General features: G+C 39.2%; 2 protein-coding genes across 6 annotated transcripts in view; one reads left to right on the top strand and one right to left on the bottom strand.

Moving 5' to 3' along the window:
• On the top strand, positions 1-20,863 carry cfap70 (cilia and flagella associated protein 70). Of its 3 annotated transcripts, none has more exons than XM_074622226.1 (27): positions 1-130; positions 2,102-2,288; positions 3,485-3,580; positions 3,753-3,841; positions 3,976-4,056; positions 4,759-4,944; positions 5,219-5,401; positions 7,327-7,421; positions 7,959-8,046; positions 8,363-8,500; positions 9,503-9,655; positions 9,926-10,027; positions 10,248-10,339; positions 11,508-11,568; positions 11,699-11,881; positions 12,042-12,173; positions 12,271-12,399; positions 12,766-12,899; positions 13,879-13,994; positions 14,751-14,942; positions 16,085-16,221; positions 16,642-16,794; positions 18,046-18,207; positions 18,538-18,627; positions 19,513-19,614; positions 20,015-20,062; positions 20,471-20,863. In XM_074622226.1, the coding sequence occupies exons 1-27, from the start codon at positions 53-55 to the stop codon at positions 20,567-20,569; spliced, it is 3,306 nt and encodes a 1,101-aa protein (XP_074478327.1). In that variant the 5' UTR covers positions 1-52; the 3' UTR covers positions 20,570-20,863. The 3 variants fall into 3 exon arrangements, with proteins under 3 accessions (XP_074478327.1, XP_074478337.1, XP_074478344.1); XM_074622236.1 differs by having other exon boundaries at positions 18,091-18,207; XM_074622243.1 differs by lacking the exon at positions 3,976-4,056.
• LOC141759844 (transmembrane protein 138-like) overlaps positions 20,594-25,046 on the bottom strand; it is a 12,645-nt gene continuing 8,192 nt past the window's right edge. For all 3 annotated transcript variants that reach the window (XM_074622320.1, XM_074622312.1, XM_074622303.1), the window contains exons 3-5: positions 24,841-25,012; positions 23,905-23,980; positions 20,594-21,381 (exon numbers count right to left, since the gene is read on the bottom strand). In XM_074622320.1, coding sequence (XP_074478421.1) covers positions 21,269-21,381; positions 23,905-23,980; positions 24,841-24,966 — 315 coding nt within the window. In that variant the 5' untranslated portion in view covers positions 24,967-25,012 and the 3' untranslated portion in view covers positions 20,594-21,268. The remainder of the gene's footprint in view (positions 21,382-23,904; positions 23,981-24,840; positions 25,013-25,046) is intronic.

Consider the following 25,046-nt stretch of genomic DNA (forward strand, 5'->3'; position numbering starts at 1 on the left):
GCTAGTTAACGTTACCGAGTTAGTCTATCATTAGGCTATCATTACTCTACACATGATGTGGACGCCTGGAAATACTGCAGATACAAACTGTAAAACTATAACGATAACTGTCATCCGTGGAAATAACCTGGTAAGCTCGTTCAACTTTAGTTAGTGTAATAAAAGTGAGGAACTTCACACATGCTAACTAGCTAACTAACTGACCTTAAGTGACGTAGGCTAGCTCACCAATGATGGCTAAAGCAACAGAAGTGGCTCAACAGGTGTTTATGAATGTGCATTTGACCTATTAGTTTAGCTAAATAAACCAAAAGAAGACAGCAAGTTAACTCCAACATACCACCACCATCCGTTACTGACTGTTATCAAACAACAGTCTGGGAAAGGCATGTGTGTGTTTATCACTCAGATTGTGTTGGTTAGCAAACGTTGTTGACCAAACATTTCAGTTATTTAGCTAACAGTTATGTTGTGGTTCAGTTTTGAGCTATTATGTAATTATAAGGCAGGACTGCCCTCCTTCCTTACAATCTAATTTAAGTGGATTTTTATAGGTTATGTTATTTGAACTGATGTGAATTGGTGTGTAAATGCAGGCTTTGTTTGTATTTATGTGAGACTAATATACTTATAATATTATAATATAATATACTGCTCCACCCAAAGTGTGTGAAGGAGCACTATCGCAGGTCTTCCTTCCTGCAGCTGTCAGACTCCACAACCTGCACTGCTCCCAGTAGACCACAACCAGCACTGCTCCAAGTAGACCACAACCTGCACTGCTCCAAGTAGACCACAACCTGCACTGCTCCCAGTAGACCACTTACACACCAACAAACTGACAATAACCTGATATTTTCAGGTGGAATTTCATTCATTCATTCATTCATTCTCACTGTGCAATATCATTTTCCACTTATGCAATTTTGTTAATAGTCTGTTTATTGTCAATACTGTATATACTGCTCCTATTTTTATACTTCCTTCTATTTAAATGATTCATATTTTGTTACACTTTGTTTAACTCTTTTTTTTTTACTGTGTTAGCTGATGCATCTTGTTTTTTGGTCTATCCCCTTTGCTGCTCTCCAAATTTCCCCACTGCGGGACTAATAAAGGAATATCTTATCTTATCTTAAATACATTTGTTGGACATCCCCTAGGTTGCTTGTATTTTTAGTTTGTTGTTGATTAATGTGCCTCAATAATCTCATGGGTCATACAAATGATAAGACACAAAAATACAATTATTAATTCATTCAGTTATTGTTTATTTTATTTCACAAAGATTTAGTTAGAGTTGTATGAGCTAAGAAAATTATGAAATCAATTTACTAATGTTTCACTCAGTTTTTATTATATTTCCCCCTGGTTATAGGCCTACAAGTGGCAGTATTAGTATAGCTGTATATTAATACATTCACCAGTGGGGGGAAAGTACTCACAAACTGCACTTAGTAAACGTGGGAAATACCACAGTTGAAAAACACTCAATACAATATAAGTGATGCATTCAAGATTTGACATTATGTAAAGCACCCGTCTCAAAATTGCAATCACCAAAATATTAGGTTAAATTGTCATGTAACATTCATTACCATCATCTCTGATCCTTAATCTGTGTCTTTGCCAAATGAGAAAACTCAAAGTGAGCTGATATGTGTTTGTCCAGTTCACCTGTCTTTATATATTTTCAAACTTACAGTACATTTTCTTATTGAGTAGCAAACAGTGTTTGCATCCAGTACCAGCTTCACTTCCCAAGGCCATTTTGACTTTTCAGAGACATCAAACCAACTAATCAAAGAGCCATCCCTGCCGAGCTACAGGTCTCATACAGGAGACTCACTGAATATGCTTTTGACATTATGTCAAGTACATGTTACCTAAACTGGAGTGGCTTTACTACCTTTAATGTAATCCAAACTTTATTGTTTAGTTTAATATAAACTTTGGGTCAGGGCTCAGTAGGCCTACTGGAATTTAAATGACTGGTATCAGCATCCGGGGCAAATAAAACAACGTTAGAAAGACTCGCTGAGGCTGAGAAGGTGTGTGGATGACAGTATCCACCTGATGTTACATATTCTTTTCTTTTCAGCAAGGGAAAAAGGCAGAGAGCTTCCAGAGCTTTCTGCAGGTTGAATTGGCTGGAAATGTGCTGGGAGAGTCAGATAAGAAGCAGGTCGACCCTGCAGAGCAGCGCGTTGACTTCGACTTTACCTGCAGCTTCCACTGCCCCAGTAACTCTCAGGCTCTCAGTGATATCGCCCATGAACCCCTCATATGTAAGTTGAGATCGAAAATGTTGTTCTGTGTCTTGATATCTGACATAACTGACAGTGGAGCTAACGAGCATCTGACACTGACATTTCTAAACATTTAGTTTCACTCCATCTCTTCTTTCAACTTTCGTCAATTCTTGTTGTTGCAATGACAAATTGGCCACCAGCGTTTCTTTGAAAGCTACTCTTAGCTTATCTGATTATGTCCAGATTTAGGCTGCTGAAGAATTCATAAAGTTGATATATTGTTATTTTAACGCAGAAAATGTTTCATACTGCTGTCTTGCAACCTGTGCCAGCCTGCAGTTTGTAAATTCAAAATTGGAATTTACATGGAGTTTAGTTACTTCATAGCTCATAACCAACAGACAAAACAAACCAGCTACAAGAAATCCCAATATGTAGCCCTATTGTAAGTTTTACACTGGCTAAATATTTTCATTTATTGTTGACGTTACATTTCAGAAGAACTGGTTTAACTGCAAAAAATAAACAATATAAGGTGGTTGGGCGCATCCAGAACCGTAGTAGGCCGGTGCTGGACCAGTAGAAGACAGCAATGAAAAGTGTAGAAGAAGGTTTTCACACTGTAGCTCCCTTTAAGTGCAATTTATTGGCACATCTTTGTTAGTGAGGTTTCAAGCAGATGCTCTTTTTCAGACTTAATAAATCTGCACAGAGACGGCATCTTAAAAAGGTAACGGTCTGGTTACATGATAGTCACATGATACTGCCAGTGACCCAAATATCCCAAATATAATCACAGGTAATGTTACATGTATATTAAGAAAAACACAAATATACATAATTTACAACAATATATACAAAAATGCATATACCAACATTTATCAATCAATAATATAGCTAAGTACCTCGCAGCTCATAAGAATAACATCAAGCCTATGGCTGTCATACTTTCTATATGGCTAGAATTAAATAGAGGGGCCTCTATATTAAAAAAAAATAGGATGTACCAAAAAGATATAGGAACAGGATTCTTCACACAATTAAGTAACTGCGAAAAATAACATTAAAACTTTTGTTGTCAGTTGATGGCAATATTTATGATAGCATTATTGGCAGGTTTGTCAACCATCCAATAATTATTCTGTGACAATACCCTGCCTTGACACAGCAGGTCCAATGCAGCCCTCCATTTTCACAGCATTGTTTAATGTGAAGGGTTTTGTTGTGGTCAGTGACGGTGAGAGAGTTCCTGCCTGAGGCGAAGAAAGCTGAGGCGAAGACAGCGGTGCTGGGCCAAGCTGTGGTCGATCTGCTGCCGCTGCTACAAGGTACAGCTGTACCTGTCAGAAATGATATGTTTTTATAATGTAAAAAAAACAAACCAGTGTATCTCTGGTTGCTTTATGTGGACTCCACATCAAACTGACTTCAAAGAGCCAAAGAGCTTTCCTTACAGGGCAGCACTTTCACTGTTGGAATGATTTTCTCTTCTGTCTTCAGGTCAGTGCAGCTTCTCGTCCAGAGTCCTTCTGAATCCAGTAGTCACTAGCACCTCAGCCAAAGAGTCCTCCCCAGAATCCAGCTGCACGGTCGGTTGATTAATGACTCTACATTAATATCACTCAGTTATTATTAGGGGCAGGGTCACAGCTACTTTAGATAACGGAAAGGTCACACCCTCTGTATTTTCGCCGTTTAATCAATGAATGTTTTACAGTCACAGAGCAGCCCAAATGTGGAGAAAGCAATTAGAGCCAGACAGAAGCAGGTGGCCAACCAAGTCATTTTAAAGAGCAAGAGGAAGGTAATCACATCAACTCACCAGGGCTAGTACAGTTACAGTCTGGGTGAATATCAAACCTCCAACATGTCACCAAGTTACACCTTTTACTGTCATATGGAAAAAGGTCTTGTGGCATTCCTATGTCGCGGTCTCTAATCACACTTACAGTGAGCTGCAGTGCAGTTATTTCATCCATATAGACATGTGGCATATAAGGGGTGCACATTTTGAAAGAATAGTAAAAGAAAGGTAGAAAAAGATAAGAATCATTATAATTGAACAAATTTCAGACTTATTTTCTTGTGGACAAGAAAATGGATTTTGTTAAATAGGCCACTTTGGAAACAAAATATGTTTTAAGACTGTATTGCACCTAGTGTTTAAGGTGGGTTTCGATTTTCTTGAGGGCTTCTGGGTCTCAACAAGGCTATGTTGAACTGCAAACTTTAGTCATGGACATTATTATATGTCCCTACCAAATGTTTCATCACTGTGTGTCAAATCTGTGATTTATTGCGCTCAGACTAGAGGCTAGTATCTTTAAATTTGGCTAATTTGTGGGCCCAAAAATAAAATGGCTCAATATTTTCCCACCAGTGTTTGGAAAAGCACTTCTAGCACATTTTAAGGCCTTTAACCTTATAATGGCATGTGCAGGCAATGTAATGAAACCGTTTATAAATAAAACGTGACTGTGCCTCATGATTTGACCCCCTTTGGCAGTCGACCCTGGATGTGCGTGTCAGTGTGTCAGATCCAGTGCTGTCTGAGGCTGAACTCTCAGCCTCCAACCTGCTGAAGGTAACTGTGGAGACGGCCTACTCCATCCCTGAGTCATGGATACTGCAGTCTGGCCCTGCCCCCACTCCCTGGTACACTGCTGCCCTGGAGGTCCCGCTTACTGCACAGGTGAATGTTACACTGTAGTCTGTCCTCATGTAGCTTCTTTAAGCTGTTTTACTGAACAGACCCAAAGACAGTCATATTACATTTATTTTGTGCCATTTTAAGCAAGCGTAGCCCTCCAAGAAAAGAAAATGTAGTGACATTTTAACCCATTATGATCTTAAGATTGTCATGCTGCATTGTATTGTATGTGCCCCATTGAGACCAACTGCAAATCTGAATATTTCCAGAGAGAAGGATTTTAACACTGTGGCTGTATGATTCCTCTGACTCCCAGAAAGAACAGGTGCTGATGTTCTCTGAGGGGCAGCTGAAGGCGGGAGGGCAGAGGGAAGAGATGTGCCGACAGAGGAAGAGTCCCCATCAGGCCCTGCTGGTCCCCGGGAACCACTACCTGCCTGGTGCCTTTTTCCAGCCAGAGCCCATAGAGCAGGAGGACGGCGAGCTGACTGGCTTAGAGGTAACTGCAAATGTGGCCTGCACCTGGAATGCTTTGGTGCACTGATATATTTTGCAGTATGGTACATAACATCACTGTCACTAATTGTCAAAATATGGAACTGCGAAAAAGTGAGGGATGTCATATATAGACCTTTCATTTAATAGATATGACCAGACTTTAAGGTAAACGGCAGTAGTTTGACACAGAGGCTTATATGAGAAGTTTAAGTGCCTTAAAAATATTAAAAGTTCCCTCTTCTTGATGAGAATAGTGAGGAAGAAATGTCAGCTCTCTTGGTTCTACTGTTTATAGTTACATATTTAATAGAGTGTGGGATGGGCATATGTAAGAAAGTTAACCATAACTGCGGACAGGTTAAAGGAGAAGTACGTATATGCATGTAGGCTGTATACGTGTGTGTGTACATGTGTTAAATCGGTTCATGTGGAGGGGTATACACGGTTACATGATCTAGGAAGATGGAGGACCTTCAGTTCTACAGAGGACTGAGTTATGACCCACAGGTAGTGCGGCATGTGCATTCCTCTTTTCGTGCATACGCATATATACTGTACATGTATATAACAACTGGAATAGAGTGTTAGGTATACATATCTGAAAAGTTTTGTACACACTGATATTGTCTTTTCCAAATAAAAATTAAATTAAATTAAAAAAAAATTAAAAGTAGGAAAAGTAAATTGCCCATAGTAGCATATTTAATTCTGTAGAAGACTGGAACATCTAAAATGATTAAAGGGAAAATTCTGCACTTTTTATGTGGATGTCCAATCAGTGTTGATGGTAAATAGTCAATTGAAGCAATAAATTCCTCAGTGCCTGCTATATTGACCCATACACTCCCTACGCCCACACACACACACACACACACACACACACACACACACACACACACACACACACACACACACACACACACACACACACACACACACACACACACACACACACACACACACACACACACACACACACACACACACACACACACACACACACACACACACACACACACACACTACAGTACCGGCTCTGCTCTTCTCCAAATGAGCTACACTACTCTTACAACAGCCAGTCAGTGTTTTCTCTCTGCAGCTCAGGTTCTGGAGGGTCCCCGGCGGCCATATCCTCCCCACTGCAGCCACAACCTCGGCCTCTCTCTGCTGCATTTCTTCGGCCGTATACTCTGGACCGAATAAATTACGGCTGAATATTCGAGTCAGCCAAAACACTGTAAAATGTATTCTCGTCCATAACATCCTCTGCACTCGTCTTTTGAGTAGCCATTTTCGCAGTTTGCAATACAAACAAAGAGAACAGGGTAGTTCTGTTTTTGAGCGGCATCTAGAGCACAACCCCTGGCTACCCAGTATGGACGATCCCTCTTCGTCGATTAGTCCACTAATGGGTCGTTTTTGTCTTAATTGACTAAAATTTCTTTAATTGATTAGTTGTTTTTTATGCTTTTTACATGCTGAATGACTTATTTCCAAGAAACTTATGAGCACATCTCTGGTAAACACAAGATTTAAAGTGGAGCTTTTGTGTGATTCTTTGTGGAGAAACTCAGTTTTACAGAAGTGTCGATTAAATCGTACGAGTGTTAGTCGACTAAGAATTTCTTTGGTCAAGGACAGCCTACTACCCTGAGAAAGCTCAAATAGTAGTCTGTAGTTCTTCTTTGCCTCCAACTATGTCACTGTCATGTCAAATGACAGAGGTGGATGCAGGAAGAACAACAGATTTTGCTGTAAACTCAGCTTTCTCTGTCAATATAGCACAAACTGAGGAATTTATTGCTTCAATCAACTACATTTACCATCAACACTGATTGACACTTTTTCCATTTAAATGAACTCAGCATGGAAGCAGGCTCAGTTACACGGTCAGTTACAGGGCTAAAGGTCTAAATTCTCCTACAGGACCGGGAGTTTCGCAATGAGGCAGAGACCACGAAGAACAGGGTGAGCTGGGATACAGAGATGCGCTGCTTCCTGGATGCAGGAGGAACTAGCAGGTCAGCTACACACAACTCACTCCTCCTCCTCCTCCTATCTGACCATCATACCTGCTGGCCATGACTTTCAAGAGATTATTCTAGAAATGGAAAGTCCGTCATCAATTTTTTGGAGCTTTGGCTGTAATTTCTTCAAAATAACCGCATTTCAGAATTATAGCAGAGTGTACTTGATAAGTTAGTTTCCTCATTCAATACATTTCAGGCCAAATGGAAAGGAAATCAGGAAGTCGTGGAAGTCACTTTACCTCAGGGTTATGCAATAAACTTGGGATTCTGTGATATGTGTAACACTGAAGTTAAAAGTTTTAATGCTTAGAATAAATGTCAAATCCCTGTGAAGAAAACTGGTCACTACGGCAACAAATAATTGCTTGGGAAATATTAATGAGTTATAGCAACATACATACATAGAAGAAAATCTGAATGTATGTGATGGGATTGCAGCATCAGGTGTAGAAATATCACCAGCATAAAATACAGAACGAGACATAGAGATGGAGAAAAAGATCTGAAAATATGTGTATCCACATTCAGGCTGCGGCAGAAGATCACCGAGTGCAGACTGTGGCCGGTGGAGATAATGAGGACGTTGGCTCCGCTGGCAAAGGCAGAAATCAAGATGGTGAGACAGCTTTGTTATCAAAGCAAAGGTCCAGAAATGCCCCCTCTCTGTCTGTACTGTATTAACCCTGCAGTGTTGGCTCTCTAGCCTGAACCAAATGTAAGAAATGGGGGACAACATCCACAATCGTTTCAGACAACATGCATTCAAGTTTACAATTTATCTATGTGGACATAAATAAATTGTTTAAGTGTGTGTGTGTGTGTGTGTGTGTGTGTGTGTGTGTGTGTGTGTGTGTGTGTGTGTGTGTGTGTGTGTGTGTGTGTGTGTGTGTGTGCGCGTGCGTGTGCGTGTGCGTGTGCGTGTGCCTGTGTAGATATCTGAAGATAACCCAGAGATCCCCTTCCATGGCTTGGCGTTTGTGGACATGGGGCAGCTGCTCTATCCTGGAGTCAGCCGCATCCGAGGAGCGTACAGCATTCTGCCCTTCTCCCAGGCCGAGATGCTGAAAAAGGTCACACAAATATACACATACAACTAATTTTCTTTCATTTTTGTTCCTTTATTTATAGTTCTTGATCTGGGTATGTAGTTACCGGATCAAGCATCGCATAATGGGCCTCATGCAGGAAGGGATATAAGAACACATTTTCTCTTATTTTTGTTTGTATCCACTATTTGTTCTTATTTTGTTAATCCCCAATGATTTCTGGGATTCACCAATGTTTTCTTAGTTTTGCTCTTCTCTTAGGTAAGAGTGGTCGAGAGCACTCTTAACAAGATAAGAAAAAACATTTTTAAATTGTATCTATCTATCTATCTATCTATCTATCTATCTATCTATCTATCTTATCTTATCTTATCTTATCTTATCTTATTTAAGTTCTTCTTCTTAAAGCATTTTTTCCTCTCCAATTCTTGGGAAAGTGCCAGAGTTTTTTCACATGGCTCAACACCTGCCCTATATTGTTTAGTGGGTGTTATTTATGCAAATGTATGCCCTTATATAGGGTGTTACTGATGCAAATACCTGTTCTTATATAGTGTTCATATCAATTATTACCTATGCTAATAAACAATCGGCCACATACCTCCAATTTACGTGGGATTCATCATTCAGCACACCTGGGTAAGAGCAGATTTGGATGGTTAAGAATGTTTGGTGCATCTGGAGTTGACCTCTCTTATTTTTTATCTTAACAGAAAATTAAGAGGAAAATATGAGAGAAATTTAAGAGACTGTTGCTGCATGAGGCCCAATGTCAGGAAATTATCTATACATGAATGGAGTTCTAACACTTCCTGGAAATACGTGTCTGATGAAATTATCAATATCTGTTCCATCTCTGTGTGTCCAGTACAGAAATAAGCCCATACGATGTATGAAGCATAGATATTCCTGCTGTGTCATGATACATACATAAATAACTACTAGATAACCCTAATACTGCTCCCCTGGGGTGTGAAATGTTGTTACTCTATTAAAGTGAGTTTGTCATTGATCTTGTACCTTCAGGCCAAGCGGAGAATCAGTGTGTTAAAGGATTACGCCAAGGCTGTAGGCTGCCAGGTCAAAACTCGTGCTGGCTCAGCTGCCTCTTGCAGGAGGAAGGCCGGGAAGAACTTGGATGGACGGGGAACGAAGGATTCCAAGGAGCCGGTCAAAAAGGTCAGCAATGTTGTGATGGTCAGAAGAGATGAATTTTAACATGAATTTTTAGTTAATTGACTTTCCAGGGCCTTGGAAAATCATATAAGACATGTGCTGTAAAACAAGTCCTTGAAAGCCTTTGAAAGCTTTACAACTTAAGCAAAACCCAGTGGTTGATTATTTTTTTTTTAGTTTCACCAAACTGTAACCTTGAAAGTCTTTAAACTTTACACCCAGGTTGTGTTTGTGAAAGTCAGACTCTAATGTCACCTGTTTTCATTATGGCAGCAATCTAGTAATCAAAGCAGGATGGCTGGAGCCGACAGCGCGGCTGACAGCACAGCCGACAGCGCGGCCGAAATTGAGCCGCACGTCAATGTGGAGGGAAATGTAAGCTTCCACTATAAACAGCAACACAACTCTGTACAGTATTACACATTAGGCATCATTTACTGGAAACTGTGGTTGTAGTTACAGTTCAATACAGATCCAGTGATCCACATCCTTAATACTGTAATATACTATAAGCTTATCCAGTTAAAATGCTTGCTGTTATGCAGTATTTTGGAAATCCTTTAGCATATTAACACCTCATTCCTGTTAATGGCAGATGTACGTGGATTCCAGAACTTATATTATCATTGAGATAGCCTTGGAGAAACCGCTGGTACCCAAAACATGTCCAGAGGAGCTGTCCAGAAGGTAATGTGTTAAATAAATCATCTAAATTTAACCTTGTTCTATTGGTTACACTGTCAGCGTTAGACTGAATTCTTTCTCATTTAAAGGCCCCACTTCTAATAGTGACAGATTTACACCCAATTGCACTCTGGTCTATTACATTTGGTCGTTGCCCCTTTGGTAAAAGAATGTATATTGATAGGAAGTGAAAGCCAATTGTTCGTTCCATTGCAACATCAGCGCCCAGCAGCACCACCGGACGCCAGTAAAACGTCCGCCTACAAAGTGCCGTACAAAAGCAAAAAAAAAATATATTTCTATTCTATTGTCATATTTAATGTCTCTACCGAAATGGCCTGTGTTAAACAATACAAATATTATAAATATGCATACTATTATAACTATTTCCTTACCTGATTATTTATTAATGAAACTTTTTTGCCCGGCCGCGTCCCAGAGGAGCATAAATGGAAGTTAGAAAAATACAGCACACAGATTTTGAGAGCAATCTCAATCTCTTTCATGTCATGGACCTCCAAAATAGATGTACAATAGACCACAGACTGTGGATGTATTAGTAATAGCCCACAATTAATGTAAATTATTTGCTAATACTACGTTAAATTCAGATTATTTTATGCTACTAGCACTACTAGCTACTGGCCGATAGCCGGTTGTTTGGGAACAGAGACATTAATACATCCACCACGGTACAGGCTTACAGCACACAGCCCATGGGTGTATTACAAGATGATAAAAGTGATTAATTACAGCTAATACAATCATTATTACAGCCGCATACAGCTAGCAGGAAGCTGGCAGGACTGAATATGTCATATGAGCTTGCAGGGCGGTGCAGTCCCGTGGGTCTGATGCACGTTCATAATGCCGAGGAACATAACTTTTAGGACATATTAATTTAAATGAGGACTATTTAAGTGTTCGTACTGGGAAGTTGATTTAACTCCAAAAAATTATCCTCTGATTTACAGACGTCTCTTTATACATCCATTTCTATTGACTGGCGTTTTCAGTCCAAAACGGCGGCAACGCTACCGCAGCACCATTTATCAACTATTGTCAAAAAAGCACCAGAGTTTAGTCTCTTTGCTTCTGTACTCTTTGCCTTGGTTTTCTGTGGAACATGAATGGGTGAGAATGTGCTGACATGTGTCTCTATTTCCTGCAGGGTGAAGGCGTTGATCCCACCCAGACCTCCACTTCAAGCGGGTCCTAGCAGAGCAGAAAGAGTAAAACACAGATATATATATACATACACATGTACATACACAGACACAGCGATACACACTCAAATGAACCACACACCAGTGGAGAGTTGCTTACTTGCTGAATTGTCTCCACGGTTGTGTGCTCCTGCAGGCCGTGCTGGACTTCCACACGCAGGTAGGCAACGTGGTGGCCCATGTTTCAGACCAGTATGAGGAATTGTTTGGAGCAAGATGCAAGCCGTTGGAAAGCTGCAACCGGGAGCAAGAGAAGGTTCAGCTGATGGGAACGCTCAATGTCTCTGCGAGATACTTCACCTTCAAGGAACAGATGAAGGTCAGAACACATTCCTGATGGTTGGATGCAACTCGCAGGAACCCTGAAACTGTTTTTTAGAGTGGATCTGTATCCCATCAGGTTTTTTTATTGGTGGTGGCTCCTCCGTCACTACTTGACCAAATAAATGTGTGTGTGTGTGTTTGTTTCTGGTGTGTAGCATGCAGTGGTTAGGATTGTACGTGACAAGATGCAGCGGACGGAGCCATTCACTGACCCCCAGGAGCTAAAGGCTTTTGTCAGCAAGCTCTATGTCTACCTGGTGGATGAGATGCACACAGCTCTCAACAAAGTAACACATACACACACACATATACAGTATACTGTATGTGTATATACTGTATATATATATTTATTTATGTTCATTTTTATCCTCTCCTCACCACCAGATTTATTCAGATGACGTCGTTGATGTGCCCGTGGGTGAGATCCAGTTGAGTTCTTCTCAGCTCAGACATTTTGCCAGAGAGGCTCAGCTTACTGGGGATTATCAGCAGGCTGTTCGGTACTACCAAGAGGTACAATAGCACACTAACCTTTCCTGATACTTCTGCTCCTCGCTCATAGTAAGTGAGGAAACGAACTTGCTGGAAAACTTAAAACAAAAAAATGTAGTCATAGTTTAAAAAGATAGAAAGAAAAAGTAAAATATAAAATACAACAAAGCAGAGATGACAACCAATCACAAACATCCATCTTTCCAGACCTATAAATCAATTGGTTGTCACAAATGTCATGCCTTAATTTGCACACTGGCTTCTGTTTGTCTATAATTATCTTTGGAGTATATCAGTGTTTTTGTGAAGTGATTAATGATAATCTCTATGTAGATAATGACTCTGGCTGGTAAAATAATAATCATTTTTGTATTTGTTTTCCTGCAGCTGGTGGTGAGGGAGCCCACTGAGCCTTCTCACAAGTTTGAGTGGGGAAGCCTTTACATGCTGACCGGAGACTACATGAAGGCTAAAGAGTGTTTCCATGACGCCGTGTCCATCCAGCAGGAACACCAACCCAGGTTAGAAATGCTCCAGCTACACTAAAAACAACATATATACAGTATATAGTCATGAGCTCAGCACTGAAATCCTGAGTATGTATATCATGAATACCCTGGACACAACCTGTTCCAGCTTCTCCCTTCTGGGAGGCGCTACAGAACACTGTGCACTAAAACAACCTGACACAAGAATAGTTTTTTCCCTCCCTTAACACTTAATCGGTCATACATTGTCAATAACACTCTAACACCAAAATATCTGCTGCTACTGTTATAGATTATAATTTACAGTCTTTAATGTACTTTTTTTCCCTGTTTTAATATGTACATATCATCTGTCACTGTCAATATAAATCCTACTCACTGTACATATAGATATCTTAACATGTTCATACTGTTCATAATCATCCAGACAATGTATATCCATTCAGTATTTAGTTCTTTGCACTATTTGCATTGTCTACAACCTACAGAACAATTAACTTGTGTCTAGACGTTTTATTTTAATTCTCATTTTATTGTTGGTAATTAATTAATATTTATATATACACCTATTTAATCACCACTTGTGTACATAGCATTTCTGTGTATTCCATACCTTTATTTGTCCATTTTTTTTGTCCTTGTCCCTAGCTGTTATTTTTTCTACTTCTGTGTAAACACGTTTAGAGCGATGCATAAAACCGGAGTCAAATTCCTTGTATGTGTGTACTTGGTAAATAAAGCTGATTCTGATTTATCCATCATTGAGATTAAAATAGTTGTCAGGTGTCTATTGGCATTGTGCAACAGGACACCATAAACATAGTTAGAGTTTTCCAGTTCTGTGCTCCTAATCAGTGCAATATAGCAACAACGTTAATGGTTAAACACTCAAACTCATTCACTTTACTACTCATTCACTACTACCTCATCACTTATAGTGCATAACTAGCAATGTCAAATCACCTTTTATTTTGTCAAGACCCCGTGTGTCTGTATTCTCGTGTTTCTCCAGCCTGATAATGTGTGGGGTCTTGGCAGCGACGTTTGAGCATCGCGCGGATGCCCAGACCTTCCTGGAGAGAGCCGCCAGCATAGACCCTTCTAGTGTGGTGGCCTGGACGCTGCTGGGTGAGATGAAAGTCGGTTAAAAGCCAACCAATGCAAAAGTCTGCAGACATACAGAGATGGCCATTTAGCGGCAGCATACAGAGTACAGTGGTGTACCAGATTTCCACAGACAGTAATAAAACGTAAAAGAAGCTCAATTTATGTTTCAGCTTGGAAACAAGGTTTTAAATGTGTGCTTTGAATAACAAGATCCGATCAATAATAATACCTAAATATTTATATGTTGCTAATACCGACACTCTCTTGTCAAATATGGGATATCAGTCAGTCAGTGCTGTCTACCACCAATATGATGGAGGCTATTGTGAGGCTACGGCTACACAGGGCCCTTTGAATGATGTTGTCTGTGTGAATTTGTATTAGTTGAATTGTTTGATCAGTTGTTTTCCTCTTATTCTTAATCTAAAGACAGTGTTGAGTCCCAGAGTTTCACTTCCTTAGGTGGGTGGGTTTAAAAGCTGAAAACTTTAAATTCATTCGTCTGGTTTCAGTACAGAGTTTTAGTCTTTAGTCTCTGTTTCTCTGCTTTTTGTGAAGCTAAAAGTGGAAAATCAAAAGAAAATACCTCATGATGAAAATACTCAAACATGGTAAATATCAAAGATATAAGAAATCTGCACAAATATAAACATTTAGCAACTTTGGTTGAATAACATTTATATCCTTTGACCCCAAATGACCCTGAGCGGTAAAGCAGTAGAGATGCGTGCTTGGAATTGTATACTCTCATTTCATGTTTCTGGGTCTGCTGTCAAGGTTTGCTCCATGAGAGCAAGAGCGAACCCATCCTGGCTGAGAGGGCTTTTCTGAGGGCAAAAGAAGCAAAGAAGTCAACCCAGAGAGAGGAGGAGAAAACAGACAGGGAGGAGGAAAATGAGAAGGAGGAAGAGCATCTAGAGGAAGAAGAGATGGCCACGCCTGCAGGTCAATCCCCCACTGCTAAGAGAGGTGAGATGCAGCGAGATTAAAAGGGTGTAACGTCTCTTCATCTGAATGTAGTCATGTGTTTTCTCTCGTCTCATGGAGGGAAACCAGGCAGCAGGCATGAATGCCAGTCTTGGAGAGAAAAGCAAAAATGCTAGAGGCGACTCTGGTCTCATATCTGTGCCAGTGGTTTAGTTTGTACCTGAAGTGTTTCTGATTCCAGTTCTCCTTTGTTCTACTGGATCTGCAGTGTTGAAACATCTCACATTTTCCACACAGGACTGGTTTTCCCACCAAAATTAGTGTGTATATGCAGGGTTTTTTAAAACCATTGCACTAGCCTTTCTGTTGTGTTTTTTTCCTGGTGTGTATCGGTCGGCACCAGAAGCAGGGTTAGTAAACAATGAAATGTTACGGTGGTTACTTCTTTTTTTATATCTATTACTTATTCAGTCTCTCTTTCAAACTCTCAAACCAGAGTTGGTGATTGTTGAAACAGTTGAAAGACTAAAAAAGACGGTTTTGATGCGTGTTATTTAGTTTCTGTCGAGTTTGAATGAAGTGTGTTTTGCGACAATCAGCGAGGTAAAATCACTGTTGTATCAGACTGGAGTCTGGTGGCTTTGAGGAGAGCATATTAATTGTATGTTAATAAATGAACACATAGCATCGCACCGGAAAAGGGGAGAAGATTAGCACGCAAGAGTTGGAAATGGTAAATACCCGTTACTACAGCAGTCATTTGTCCCGTGAATGAATGCCAATTGTACCCTTTCCCACTGAAGGCAAAAGCCAGATGTTAGTAGCTGTAGGTGGGTTTTGTCCAGAGGGAAAGGGGCTTTAGAGTAAATGATGAAACACTCTGAGATCTGTTGACATTCAAAACATTCAAACAAATCCAAATTGAGATTTGCTATAAAATCTCAAATAACAGGAAACGGACAAAGGACAAGTTCTCAAATAGTAATGGATTGTAGCTTTTGTTTCATTTCTATTCTTGTGCACTTAATGTTATCTATCAGGACAGAAAACAGAAAATGTAAACATGTTAAGATAAAGAATGTTGATATACATCATAATCTATAAGCGGTTTAGATGCACTCTGTCACCTATAAGACTCGTCTCATCTCTTCTGTCTGTGATACGTCATTTTCTCCTAGACCCAGACTGTGGAGACCAGGACTCAGAGGTGCAAGGAGAGCCTCCAGTACAGACTGCCAGCCCCAGATCAGCTCCAGCTAAACTCTCCTCCACCATTTACACAGAGACGGTTCACTTCCTGCTGCACAACTTTGCCCTGCAGGTAAAAACTATCGACAGTACTGCTGTGTCATTCTGTGACACTAAGTTTAGTTTAGTTTAGTTTAGTTTAGTTTATTTTAGTTTAGTTTAGTTTATTTTAGTTTAGTTTAGTTTAGTTGAGTGTAGTTTAGTTTAGTTTAGTAACATCTGGAAAAAGACAGTTGGTTGTGGAAAATAAGAAATATTGTTGAAATCTTTTTTCGGAAAGTCAAAACACATTGTGAAAAAAGAACAATATCACAGGGAGAAGCTGCAAGTTTTTTATATTATACATTTCTGTTTTATTTATATTGTCTTGCTAAAATGAACAGTGGCTACAATTGGTCAGCAGTAAAGTTTCAACAAAAATTAAACAACAAAATGCCCATGTTGTAGTTGCTAGCAGTTGTCAGCAGCCACTGTTTTGTCCTCCTGTTGTCAGATGGCGGAGCGTACTCTGTCCCTGGAGCTGCTGTTGTCAGATGGTGGTCCCAGTGTCCCCTATCTTCGTCATCTGGCCCAGTTGCAGATGCTCAGAGCTGACTACTGCAGTGCTGACGCCAGCCTCAAAGAGGTGCTGTCTCTCAGAGACCAGGTACTCACACTCTGACTACTGGCTGCAACATTACTGAGTAAGGACTGGGTGGAAAATGTGACATGTCCAGTATGATTCACTGCTTCTGTACTGCTCCGTTAGCAGCAAAGACTCACATTTAGTTTGGGATTTATGAACTTCTCTCATCTCAATTTTGTTTGTATGCAGTATGTATTTTAATTTTAAGAAATTATATAGTTACAGAGCATAATACAAAATAGAATAAAATACAAATAAGATAAAAACAGATAGTGGATGAATTAATGTCAGAGGATACACTATACCAATAACAAATGAAACAACAACCGGGTGGCAGAGCTGCACACAAGCCCATTTTTCCCATCTTTCAAGATATGATCTTGATTTCTGATTCTCGTGGTTATTTTTTCCATTCCATGTACTACAAGATCCTTCCATTTGGAGTTAATTTTAACCAATTCCTTGTAATTTGTTTAATTATCGCTACCCTTATTCCTTATTACTAGGAATACGTGCAAATGTTTCTTCTTGATCTCTTCTGGTATTTTCCCAAGCAGTAAGATTAGTGGGTTTTTATTTAGAGAAATACCAAAAAAATGTGATAGTTATCTAATGGAATTTCCCCAGAAGCCACTTTAAGGCTTTACATGACCAAAATATATCACTGTGCCATCTGCTCACATTATTCCAGCATCTTGAAGATACATTTTCTTTGTACTTACTTTGAATTTGGGGTGTCTTAAAGCAACAAATTATAATCTTCCATGTATATTATTTTCAATAGTTAGAGTTAGTTGTTTCATGTGTGTTTTTGCACATTTGTTCGCTATCAGCTGGGGATATAATGCATGGAAATTCATTTTCCCATTAATTTTTTACATTGACATTAATTTGTTTATCTCGATAGTTAGCTTGTATTATTTTAACCATCTTAGTTAAGAATTTTTTTTCGACCCTACAGTCATACATCTGAAGCCCACATTTTATCAGTGGATTTGTATCTTGAATAGATCTCTTTTTGAAAACATGAAAAGGGTAACTTCTTACTTGGAAGAATCTAAATAGATGATAGATGATTGCTGTTCGAAAGATTTCATTTCTTTATCCCCAAACATTTGTCCAAATTTACATAAACTTTGAACAACCTTTTTAGTTTGGTTTAGTTTGTTAATATTAATGTGATGTGACCACACACACAAAGTTAGCACCAATAATTAAACTAGCATCTCTTCTGAGCCCTGACCTGAGGAGTGTTGTCCCCCCTGTGAGCAGGATGTGGATGCGTGGGCGCTGAATGGTCACTGTCACTACCTGCAGGGGATGTTCAGTGATGCCCAGGAGAGCTATGAGCTGAGCCTGCGCTTCCGGCAGCAGCCATCAGACTCTCACCTTGTCCTCCTCCGCCTGGGATCCATCTACCTCCAGCAGGGGAAGGTCAGATATTGAGACAAGCTTCACTACTCTCTGATCAGTCAAACAGTTTACTCATGAATCAACCTGGTGCATTTCCAGGAAAGACCACAAATGGGTTTTCTTGGACAAGTTTGAACACAATTAGGATAAAGTTCCTCTTGTATTGCTATACATGAATGTGTATAACCATGTGAGTGTGTCATAAAAAGAGCATAGTGCTGCAGAAACCAGGCAGAAATCACAATTATTCTTATTGAATTTAAGTTAAAGCACATCATTGTAAAACATCTTGTGTGAAGCAACTAACTACAGTGTAATTAAATCTCTTATTTTTGTGTTTTTAACTTTCAGTTTGAGGAAGCCAAAGTTGTCTACCTGCAGGCTTGTGAGCAATCTCCATCCTGCCTGACCTGGCTAGGCCTGGGCACCGCCTGTTACCGGGTAAAACTCCATCTCAGCAATTTAATTCTGGTTTTGAAAGCTTCCAAAGCGGTCTTATTTACAAGTCGTATCTTCTGACCATACGGTGTTCAACGTATTTTCATACAACGGTTCGTATGATATCTAACGAAAAAGTTATTCCTCCTTTTTCGTTCGTTTTCCTACGAATGTCCAGCAACAGGTGTCAGTTTTCCGCTTGTTACATGCAAACATATAACAAGCATGCATGCATATTCAAAATAAACTTCCATCTTCACAGGAAACAACTTCCTTAGGTTTAGGCAACAAAACTACTAAGTTAGGTTTAGGACAAGATTGTGGTTTAGTTTAAAATAACTCTAGAAGTGGCGTTACTTAAGTACGTAAGTTACATGATAAATAAATTAATGTTAACTTCCGGTTTCACACGGGACACAAACGCCGGCCTCCTGGGTGAAAGTCTGGTATTCTTTGGCCCACCCATCCCGCCCCCCTATCGCCTCCCTACACAGCGTTCGCTGCTCTTTATATTTCCTGCTTCACAATTACGTTAATTACAGACGAATTGATTTCGTGGGATATACACAAATTACAGTGCATTACTTTTCTTAGGTATAGCTACGAACGAGGTTTGAGAACAGCCTGCGGTGTTAAAGGAAGTTAACGTTGGGGTTATTTCTTCACCAAAACTGCTGTGCTCAGTGATTTCACTCAGCATCTGAAAAGTCCGGTCCTCACAGTGGGGTTGTAAAGTTTAAGTACTGTCCTAATTCTACTGTGAACAAACCCCTAAGGTTCCTCTTGGATGTACTGTGTAGTTCACCAACAAGACAGCTGTGGAGTTGTTTCATTAACTTTGTAAAGGAAGTGAGCCTTGGTTGTGTTTGTGTGTGTATGTCTGTGTAGCTGGAGGAGCTGTGGGAGGCTGAGGAAGCTTTGACTGAGGCCAATCATTTGAACAACCAGAATGCAGAGGTGTGGGCTTACCTGTCTCTGATCTGCCTCAGGGTGAGTGATGACGACGCCCCTGAAAACACACACTCGCTGTTTCCCAGATTAGTCTATATTTCCAGACAGGATATGACACAATGGGTTGACACTTATAAAGAATCTCCAAAAAATGCCTCAAAGAAACGTAGCCTTTCTTTACCCGAATACAGCTGGTGAATCCTTTGGTCCTTAGTATCCCACGATCACCAATCACATGACGTAGTTATATAGCCTAGTTCAGTTTAACCCCCAGGTCCAGTGAAGGACACACCTGTATGACCTTTGTCCCTTCAGGAATGCAGCCTCTGAACGGGGGCGTAGTTCAACACAGATACACTTTTTCAGCATCTGCAACTGGATTTTTCGAGGCGGGACGCAGGGACCTGAACTAACCATGTAATGAACCTTTTGTTTTCAGTCTGGCAGACAAGAGGAAGCAGAGCAGTTTTATAAATATGCAACAAGGGTGAGTTAGTCCGTTGTTTTTATCATTCATTCATTCATTTAAAGTCTAAATAAATCTATATAAAAAACAACAAATAAACCTACAGCAATTTCAGTTGTTTCAGTATTAAACATAAAACACAGCAAAAACAAAGCTTGATTTCTCCTTGAGTCACTAAAATATATGAATTTTTCCTGCAGCATTTGATATTTTTCTTAACTGAATAGAAAATACTTTCATATGGATTTCCTAGTTTCTTTTGTTTTGTTGTTACACAAACAAATCTAAGCCTGTGTCACCATGTTTTCGTTTGACTATATACGTATATACTGTATGTCCCTGTCGTCTTTGAAAATCATAGGTCTGTTTACATTTCACATAAAGAAACTCCCATCTAACGAAAACCTTTTCTCTTTTCTTGGTATGCAGTTCGACCTGCAGAAGGAGTCGCTCCTCAAAGAGTTCAGTGAGCTGAAGGATCAGCTGCGCTTCACTCATCTGGTGTCATGCTTTGAAACGAGCTCATAAATCTGAATATGACAGAGAGGTATATTTCATACAAACACACAGATTTTAAAAGACATTTTTTATTGTATTTTAAGCATTTGTGAAAATGAAACCAGGCCAGCTCAGATGCACACGATGGGTCAGATTTTACAGACAGTGGAGATCAGTAACTGTCAGAGCCATAATAACATTAAACCCTGTTCAAAATCGACATAAACAAACTCAAAGCAACACAAATCTCAAATGTATATAAAACAACTGCAATATAGTCTTTTAAAAAATAAAGAAAAGAAAAAGGGCATGTGGTGACTGGTATCAACAGAATATTTTAAATCATTATCTCTCTTTTCATGTCATTTTTACCTGATGAGACGTTGTTCTAAAACATCTACCAGATTTTGGCACAATCCTTCCTGCATTGGAAAGAAATGTTAAGTGAAATACATATTTTGCATGTATTGCAAGAAATGCATTTTAGGCCTAAATGTTTTTCTTTCTTTTCTTTTGAATTTGGAAATTAATGTTCCCAAAATGTAACTGATTTAATTATTATTTAAAAATACTGTATTGAAGTGGTCAATTTATTTCCCATTGTATGGATTTTCAAATGCACATTTTATTGTGAAATCTTTGCTGTCCATATAGGACATTTTTTTATTGTGCCCTTTTTGACAGTAGTCCTGCCCTCTGTGGCATTGTGTGCTGTTTTTTGCCGTGAGATCACTGTCTGGCCCGAGCGAACAGTTCTCGCAGCCACGGTGAATCCTCGTAGAGACGAGGGTCGCCCAGATACTCTGAGGTCCTCTTGTACAAGTAGTAGTACAACACAGAGGCTGTGAACAGAAAAATAAATATGTGAGGAGGTTTTATCATACAAAAACACAGAAACATACAGAAATTACACCTTTTCAATCACTTTCAAGGTGCTCTGAGTGATTGTCAAAGTCCCGTAAATGACTGATACTGATGACTCAGCGGTTATAGGTGCTGACACATCTGCCTTCAGAAATATTTTATGTCCTGGGGCCATATTACAGAGACTTCTTAACTGGCAGATCCTATCTTAACTGTTTGGTAACCATGGTAACAATGGTTAGGATCTGATTTACAGTGGATACAGATTACAGATGAACAGTTGCTAAGTCATTGTTCCTATTCTAACTTAAGATAGAAAAAGTGTATAACACAAGCATCCTAAATTCCCCAAATCTTAAATAATCTCTCCTTACTTTAGGATAAACACCACTTTTCTTCTGCTCTTTAGACAATAAGAGCTGTCTTTTTTTTCTATCACTTGTCAGTGTATTTATTTTATTTTTGATAGCATCAAAGTTGGATGCCAGACACAGCGGAGACTGTGACTGCTATCTTAGCCCACTCTCTTTCTGTTATCTCCCAAGTTAGCGCTCATCTGTCTTGAAGTTACAGTAAGTGCCCGCCGTTATTTTTACTCCATTTTTTGTGCCTTACAATGTATGTTTCAGTATGTTTCAATGAGAAAAACAACGGTTACAAAGTCGTTTAGCTTGGCGAGATGAGAGAAGTAGTGTTGGTTGCTAGGTAACAGACATAAAAGTTGATAAGCGATGTTGGATTGAGTATTTAGTAAATCCTAACCTGAGATAAGATAGGATTCCTAAAGTTAGTTAGGATTTGCTTCTGTAAAACCAAATTGGGAAAAATCCTATCTTGGACTCTTCCTATCTTAACTTAAGACTTAAGATAAGAAGTTTCTGTAATACAGCCCCTGGACTCCACATATTCCACAACTAGTCCAGTTCTCAACTAACAGAGGACAGTGCTTTCAAGAAGCAGTCAGCAGCACAACACGTCTAAAACAGCTAATGAAAAAACAAATAATATGTAATAATATATAATTTCTGTTGGATCTCTAATAAGACAGTTTAGTTGCTCTGTTGGGAAAACAATCATATTAATGTTTTGTCTGTTTAACCCAAATTATTACCACGAATCACGCATTATATACATTACTGCAAACTCTTGACTCTATTGATTGAAACCAATCTCCATTACCAGAAAAGTGATAACTTAACATTTAAAATTTAAAATATAACTTTATAAGAGACAAATGTAACAAATATACAAAAATGTATCAATGGGCCTTTTTAGTTTGCATATTTCATCAGCCATTCCCAAGTGGGTGGTGGTTGTGTTATGACTTTGAACAGTGATTAAGGTTACTTGAGAGATAATATATGACAGAGACAGAGAGATGGGAACTCCCCGCCAGCATTTATGACTGGGACTCAGCCCAGCAGAGTTTACAGTGTCTTCAGGAAGGTTCATAATGAGAGAGAGATTTAGTAAACCAGTGATGCAACACTGAATCACACAGTGAGTAACCGTCTGGTTGGGTCTTAAGAAGCAGACAAAACAGAGACACAAATAAAACATGGCTACAGTTCGTTCTCATACTTAATAAGGGATCACCTGCAGAGAAGAACGGCAACTAGACAATAAATCTGTTTATCCACTTATGAGCTTATACGCGTATGAAAATCACACCCACAAGGTAATGTGAGATCACTGCCTGGAGCCTGTTGGTATAGAGAGGAGGGACGAACACCCCCTGGAAAAACTATAAGCTTTCTGTCAGTGACCTTCTTCAGCATAAAAAGTAGAGTGAAACCAGGTTACATAAAAACAGCTGAGAGTGCTCCAGGGCTCACGCATTTTTGTAGGCCAACCAGAAAGTTAGAATCACACGGGTTCCCTCGACAAAAGGCCAGTGGGAACACAATGTTAAAATCTCTTCAGCTTGTTTTAACCACAGACCTTATTTCAGGCATCTAACTAAAAACCCATTCAAAAAACCCATTGACTTCCAGACGAAGGAACCGGAAGTGCTAAAATGCTAACTCATTTCCGGGTTTTAGGACTCATTCCTGCACCTCTCTATTAAGGTGACATAGTGAACCCTACGGGTAAGAGGTAAAGGGGAAACTAAAAAGATGGGGGGAATGATGGTACAGTTTACTTAGTCCTTCAAATAAGAAGTATATTTAATCTTTGTATTGAAAAGCAGCATTAAATCTCTTGTAAATATTTCTGCTCTGGGGGAAAAATGCTCCATGTATTACCTCCTACTTATATTCAATTGAGAGAAAACACAAACGCTCTGCTGTATTCTGATAAGTCATTTCTCACTCATCATTCTCTTGTAACTCCTGTAAACTGAGCATGTATCAAATATAAAATATAATTTCAATAGCTCATTTTTTTCTGAAAGAAGACCGATTTTGACATCCTTAACAAAGCTCTAGAGACAGGAGTAAACATTCAAAATAAATGCATTTGGTTGGCATTAAAAAGAACATATTAACATGTCATCTTACCAACTCTCTGGAACACAAACAGCACCTGAAGGCCGTCTGTCCAAATAAATCTGTTGGTATTCAGCCAACGTAGATTCTGGAAAAAATATACAGAAAACATTTATGGTCATTTTTGATGTCACAGCTTTTAATTAAAAGATTTTAAAAAAGGATATGTAGTGGCCATTTGTCGGAAAAATCTAAATCAAACTTAAATCAAAGGGCCACTGACGCACCATGTGTATGAGGTTTACGCAGGCAAAAGAGTCCATTGTCCATGCAAAATGTATGTTTCTAACGATTTATATATCCAAAAAGCAAGCAAACGAGGCACAAAGAACACACGATTGTCACTGCCTCTCTTGTTCTGGTAAAAAGGTCACCCAGGTGCATGCTGGTCCTACCTGCATACCTACCTATACAACTGTGGGTACTCACAGTTTCACTTAATTCATAAAAGAAAAAAATATACAAAACAAGAAAACAGTTAAACTAAACAAATTACTAGCAAAAGAAAACACTATAAAAAAATCGAGTCTAAATAAAGTAAACATCTAGAATAATAAATCAAACAATACTACTTATTATTAGTAAAACAATAACTAAATACTAGCAACAAATAAATAGCTCCTACAGGATGCAAAGAACTATATATTCCAGTTTACTCACTACCCAGGCTAGAAATGGCAAATCAAACATTTCATAGCTTGCAAATTTTCCCACTTTCATTGTTATTCTATCAGTCTATTTTTAACCTAACTTTATAATTTTTTTTAGGATTTTGCCCCCACATGACATCTATCTTTCAACAATATAATTCCAGCATTTTTATAAATGTTGCATAAATACATTAAATAAAAAAAAAATCTATTTGGTTCATATAGTAATAAAACATGTAACATTCATAAGGGACTTTTATTCTAATATATCTCTGCCCATTTGTACACATCCACGTACCATAAGCCAGGAGTGGAGTATGATACTGAAGGTCAGATAGAGAGCAGAGAGCATTAGCAGAGCTCTAAATCGCTCCAGCAATATGGCGACCAGGCCGATCTGGAACACGTAGGTGTTAAACAGCATCAACAGAATGATGATCAGGTTGAACAGGATGGCAATGTCCTGGATTCTGTAAAGAAAACACAAGAGAGAGGGAAATGTGT

This window comes from Sebastes fasciatus, chromosome 2 (assembly GCF_043250625.1).
Source record: "Sebastes fasciatus isolate fSebFas1 chromosome 2, fSebFas1.pri, whole genome shotgun sequence".
Lineage (NCBI taxonomy): Eukaryota > Metazoa > Chordata > Actinopteri > Perciformes > Sebastidae > Sebastes > Sebastes fasciatus.

Excerpts from the sequence above, each read along its gene's own strand:
- cfap70 (XM_074622226.1), top strand. The coding sequence starts at position 53 with ATGATGTGGACGCCTGGAAATACTGCAGATACAAACTGTAAAACTATA. Across the intron at positions 12,174-12,270 it reads TGCACACAGCTCTCAACAAA|ATTTATTCAGATGACGTCGT; the intron begins GTAACACATACA and ends CCTCACCACCAG. Across the intron at positions 19,615-20,014 it reads TGTCTCTGATCTGCCTCAGG|TCTGGCAGACAAGAGGAAGC; the intron begins GTGAGTGATGAC and ends TTTTGTTTTCAG.